Source organism: Corvus brachyrhynchos, unplaced genomic scaffold, assembly GCF_000691975.1.
Source record: "Corvus brachyrhynchos isolate BGI_N302 unplaced genomic scaffold, ASM69197v1 scaffold3629, whole genome shotgun sequence".
NCBI lineage: Eukaryota > Metazoa > Chordata > Aves > Passeriformes > Corvidae > Corvus > Corvus brachyrhynchos.
This window is the reverse complement of record NW_008240157.1, coordinates 1-954: the sequence shown is the minus strand read 5'-3', so window position 1 is coordinate 954 and position 954 is coordinate 1. Positions and strand designations below refer to the sequence as shown.

Here is a 954-nt window from a genome sequence, read left to right as displayed (position 1 = left end):
GATCTCCAGGGACAACGGGCAGAGCTCGGTGACGCTGACCATGAACAGCCTCAGGGACGAGGATTCCGCCACCTATTTCTGCGGCAAAGCTGCTGGTGCTTGGGCTGATGGTGGTGCCGGTGGTTGGGTTGTTCTTTCCCCGCTGCAGCTGCTGCGTCCCCAAACATCCCCAAACTCCCGATCCTTCCCCAAAACCTCAACCTTTGACCCAATTCTTCGCCGTTTGTGTCACGCTCCAATTCTGTGACTCCAAATATCAACTTTTGGCCCCAAACCTCAAATGTTTTCCCCAATCCGGGACCCTTTTCATCCCTGAGCTCAACCTTGTCCTTCAAATCTCAATTGTTTGCTCGAAACTTGACCAGTTTTGCCCCAAATTTCACCCAGTGGCCCCATACCTTGACCATTGACCAAAACCTCAAGAACTGGCCCCCAACCGCAACCCTTGCGGAAAAATTCCAAGAACAAAGTCGAGACCTGGGCCAAGAGTTGAAGTCTGAGGTCAGGGCTTGAGCTTTGGGCCAGAACCAGTCGAGGGTTTGGGTCAACGTTGCTGCAGCGGGGGGAGATTTGGGACAAAGGGTCAAGAAAGGGGTCAAGGGCCGAGGTTTGGGGGGCGGCTCTGGGGCTTGGGGACAGCTGGGGACAGCCTGGGGACAGCGGCGGGGGCTCGGTGCCGAAAGCCCCACCAGGAGCAGCAGATCCCCACCCGCCGCTGCCGTCGAAATTCTTGGCGCAGAAATAGGTGGCGGAATCCTCGTCCCTGAGGCTGTTCATGGTCAGCGTCACCGAGCTCTGCCCGTTGTCCCTGGAGATCCTGAACCGGCCCCGCACCGCGGGCGCGTGCCACCTGCCGGTGCCGTCGTCGTGGATGCCCGCGACCCATTCCAGCCCCGTCCCGTGCCCCTGGCGCACCCAGAACATACCGAACTTCCCGAAATCGAAGCCGGATCC

The 954-nt window shown here is 59.1% G+C and overlaps 1 protein-coding gene across 1 annotated transcript; it reads right to left on the bottom strand.

Moving 5' to 3' along the window:
- Nucleotides 1–318: 318 nt before the first annotated feature.
- On the bottom strand, nucleotides 319–948 carry LOC108449249. The gene has a single exon (XM_017744896.1). It carries the CDS (start codon nucleotides 922–924, stop codon nucleotides 319–321), a length of 606 nt encoding a protein of 201 aa, XP_017600385.1. The 5' UTR covers nucleotides 925–948.
- Nucleotides 949–954: the final 6 nt, after the last annotated feature.

What these genes read in the sequence shown, in the direction of transcription:
- LOC108449249 (XM_017744896.1), bottom strand. Translation starts at nt 924, where the DNA reads ATGTTCTGGGTGCGCCAGGGGCACGGGACGGGGCTGGAATGGGTCGCG.